Source organism: Misgurnus anguillicaudatus, chromosome 5 (genome assembly GCF_027580225.2).
Source record: "Misgurnus anguillicaudatus chromosome 5, ASM2758022v2, whole genome shotgun sequence".
Classification (NCBI taxonomy): Eukaryota; Metazoa; Chordata; class Actinopteri; order Cypriniformes; family Cobitidae; genus Misgurnus; species Misgurnus anguillicaudatus.
In genome coordinates this window covers 2,954,774-2,959,018 of record NC_073341.2, presented here as the reverse complement: position 1 = coordinate 2,959,018, position 4,245 = coordinate 2,954,774, and the positions used below count along the sequence as shown (strand labels likewise).

The window sequence follows — 4,245 nt, the reverse complement described above, 5'->3', positions numbered from 1 at the left end:
CTACTGTGCTGTCATGGATACACTCAGAGTCTTGCCATTTCAAATTTTTCGTTGGGACCAGGGTGGCTGAAATCCACGAGCTAACTAACCTCACTGCCTGGCGATATGTGGATTCAGTTCAAAATCCAGCCGACGATCTTACACGTGGAAAGACTCTGAATGATCTCTCGAAGCCCAACAGGTGGTGTCAAGGACCCCCGTTTCTGTTTGATCCACCAGAAAACTGGCCATCAAACCCGACAGAGCGCACTACGATTGACAGGTCTGAGCTGAAGAAATCTATATTCTGTGGAGTAACAACTACAAAGGAACTAATTGGCAGTGAGCACAGAACATGGACAGAACTCATGGAAACCACTGCACGGGAGCTACATGGGGCGGCTGGAGAACCAGGGGAACCTACAGCAGGTACTTACCAAGCAGCGGAGACTTACATCCTCCAGAAGATACAGGATGAGAGTTTCCAAGAGGACTTACAACGACTGAAGACTGGCAAGGATCTCCAACGAAGCAGTCGCTTACTCACCTTAGCTCCCGAATATGATGAGACTTCAAATCTACTCAGAGTTGGTGGTAGGCTGAGGCGTGCTGAAACGTTAGATCCTGCTGTGAAACATCCTGTAGTGCTGGACGCCAAACATCCCGCTGTGAAGCTACTTCTCCAGGACTATGACAAAAATCTCTGCCACCCAGGCCCTGATAGGGTGTTTGCAGAAGTAAGACGGCAATACTGGGTTCTAAGAGGAAGAGAGGCAATTCGTAGCCTGCAGCATGCTTGTACGGAATGCCAGCGTTTGAGAGCCAAACCATCTGTTCCTAAAATGGCAGCCCTTCCCTTAGCACGGCTGCGTCTCTACAAACCTGCGTTCTATTCCACCGGAGTTGATTGCTTTGGTCCCTTCCTTTTAAAGATTGGCAGACGAGTGGAGAAGAGGTGGGGAATCCTTTATAAGTGTCTTACCACACGAGCCGTCCACATTGATCTTCTGCACAGTTTGGACACGGATTCATTTCTGTTGTCACTTCGGAGGTTTATGGCATGCAGAGGCTCACCTGTAGAATTACTGTCTGACCAAGAGACGAATTTCCGAGGAGGAGAACGGGAGCTCCGGGAGGCTTTCCAGTCCATGTCACATGATCTTCAGCAAAGACTCGCTCCACAGAAGATAGCGTTTCATTTCAATCCTCCTGCATCACCACACTTTGGGGGAGTGTGGGAGAGGGAGATAAGATCCATAAAGATGGCATTATCTGCAACTATTGGGGCCCAATCGGTATCAGAGGAAGTACTCAGGACTGTGTTAATTGAGGTGGAGAACATCCTTAATTCAAAACCTCTTGGGTATGTGTCTTCCAATGTGGCCGATCTTGACCCAGTAACGCCCAACCTTCTTCTCACGGGGCGGCTGGATAGCTCCTTGCCTGCAGTCATCTACCCTAAGGAGGAAGGCCTGAGTCATCGACGATGGAAGCACTCCCAGGTGCTTGCCGATCATTTCTGGTCCTCTTTTATCCGCCATTACCTTCCAAATCTCCAGGTCAGACATAAATGGCATCACACAGGCCCTGATATAACGCAAGGCACTGTAGTCATGATAATGGATCCCCAGCAGCCAAGGGCACACTGGCAGGTTGGAATGGTAGTCCGAGTGCACCCTAGTCAAGATTCAAAGGTGAGATCAGTGGACGTCCAGGTCGAAGGTAAAGTTTATACGAGACCTGTTGCTCGACTAGTGGTTCTACCTCCAATTCCAGAAGAGGACAAGGAGGAGCTTCAAATACCCACTGTAGCCTGATTAATGCACACGCAGCCCTCTCATAATTCAAATTGAGCATGCAATTTGGGGGCGGCTGTATAAACGGTTTGCGTGCGCGGCCCCTTTAAGACCGTGCGCGTCCCCTTTAAGCCCGTGCGCGTCATGAAGAGACTCAGGTGAATGTGAAGGGAGCTGTGAGGAAGCGCTACGAGCCGTTTCAAGTTCAAGTGTGTGCGTACATCAAAGAAAGTGAGTTATTAACAATATAAATATTATACAGAGCATGTTTATGTTGCAGTTATGCGGGATATCACTGTTAGGTGAATTGAACTTGAGTTATTGAGCTCGTTTATAGAGTGTTAATGTATGCGCGATCCTCCGTGCATTTCCCGCCATATCGAGTTTATTGTTTGATTTATATTGCTATTTTGCTAAGTTTTAACACATTGTTAGTTGCTGTTTATATTAGTATGTGTATTTTGTATTGCATATGATTGTAATATGAAGGTTTAAGTTGAGCATTTAGATAAGATTTGATATATTTTACAGTTATTACTTCACGCCCATATTGTTAATGCTTCTGTGTGGATAATATAATTTATTCCTAACTACATTTATAAGTACTGGGCTGTATTATTCTGTATTATTGTGTTTTATGTAATTTATCATATCTTATGTATATCTGTTTTGTGTTTTATTTGTACAGACCACACATATACAAACCCTCCTTTCTTCAGTAAAGTTTAATCAATATATGAATGGTGCTTGACTCAATTCTTGGACTCTAATCGGTTCACCAGGATAAAGTGTACCAATCCAACAGTCCTTAAGTCAGTTTTAATTTCCAATCCAACAACCTTGGTTACTACACTTTTACCACAATAAAACCATGGTTAATTTTCGTAAGGGTGCTATCGAGATTATACCCGGTACCTCACCACACAAAAACACGAGAACATTAACTAAATGGGTACAAGCACTTCTGCAAAACAGTCATTGACGAGAGGCTGTTAACAACGTGAACTTTGACTGTCAAAGCTAAATTTACTTTTCAAAAAAACTGTGGAAGAAACAGAGGGAGTGAACATTGCAGCTTATAAAAACTATAATACTGTGAAAAGAATAAAATATATCGTAATGTACATTTTAGCTGCTCTAGTTGTCTACAAGCAGCTGTCGAAGTGTGGCTTGCCCACCGGTCATTTTCAAGCGCAGTGAGCGCAAACTTTATGAAATATTACTAGAACAACCGGCTGTGGTGTGTCTCTCTTAAACGGAGATGTAAGAGAAATGAAGACGACAAATATACATGTTTTGTGTATTATCGATGGGCGGTAACAGTGAATCGGCACGGAACATCGTTGTTGTACTGAACGGTTAACGTTAGTCTACGCCTACGGAAAACGACACTAACGAGACGCATACATACGTTTGAACAAACCAGTGTACACAACAAACATTTTAAATAGATATCAATTAAATCAAATGAATACTTACAATCACACAAAGAATGTCCTTGGCGATGGTCAATTCCGCTGCAGCTCGTTTATGAATCCGTAACAGCTGTTCTATTAACCTAAATCTGATTGGTTAATAATAATCCTATGTCAGTATCTTGCCGCTCTATTGGTTCGACTGATATAGTAGGCAAAAGCGTTTGCCTGCATATTTACGGGGGGCATTTTATCATTTCGGGGGGAAAATGTGCAATAAATGCGAGTGGCAACACTTTTCATATCGTTGAGAATAAAACAACCGTCCAAACTTTACAAATTCAGGTTCTCCCTCCATGGGGATCATCCATTTCGAAAAGTAAAGCAGAAACGGAGCCTCGGCCCACCGTCTAAAGGAGAATCCTTGCAAACTGCTGTACTTTTTCGTATTATATTACGCTTTGTGATAACCAACAACATAAAATTCAGTGGATAACAGTTTAAATGGTTATTACCCACAAGCAAGTTGCACAAATTCGTAAAAAAAAAACCTGCAACCCCTTAAGATAGAGTCCCAAAAAATTTAATCAAGCTAAATGTATTCATGTATGTGTCAACTTGTGTGGGTGTGACTCTGACTGTACAAGCCAGCCAACAGTTTGATCGTATACAGCAATACACAGGACCAGTTTTTGGCTTCCATGTTTCCACACATTCTCTGTGGTCTAGAGGTTAAAGCACATTTATCACCGTTCCTATGGATCCTAAAGCAGTCTTCATAGCTGATGTGGGCTTAAGGTTTCTGCTGGACATTTGTTATTAAATTTAAGACAGAGTCCTGGACATACTATTAGCATACAATACAGCAGATGCTAATAGTCTCTATGGGTTTTGAAAGAGCAATCAAATCTATTTCAGATCTGATAGTTTGTGGGTTTCCTGCTTGAAATTTTTATTTTCCCTTCCCATAGCGAGTAGATTGATCCTTTTATTACTGTTCCTATGGATACTGAAGCAGTCTTCTTTTCTGATCAGACAGTCGATAATTTTAAATC

The 4,245-nt window shown here is 42.7% G+C and overlaps 1 protein-coding gene across 1 annotated transcript; it reads left to right on the top strand.

Annotated features, from left to right (window-relative positions):
• The first annotated feature begins 747 nt into the window (after positions 1 to 747).
• LOC129415600 (uncharacterized) lies at positions 748 to 2,586 on the top strand. Its single transcript, XM_073867425.1, has 2 exons — positions 748 to 2,006; positions 2,464 to 2,586. Exon 1 carries the CDS (start codon positions 822 to 824, stop codon positions 1,794 to 1,796), a length of 975 nt encoding a protein of 324 aa, XP_073723526.1. The 5' UTR covers positions 748 to 821; the 3' UTR covers positions 1,797 to 2,006; positions 2,464 to 2,586.
• Positions 2,587 to 4,245: the final 1,659 nt, after the last annotated feature.

What these genes read in the sequence shown, in the direction of transcription:
- LOC129415600 (XM_073867425.1), top strand. Translation starts at nt 822, where the DNA reads ATGGCAGCCCTTCCCTTAGCACGGCTGCGTCTCTACAAACCTGCGTTC.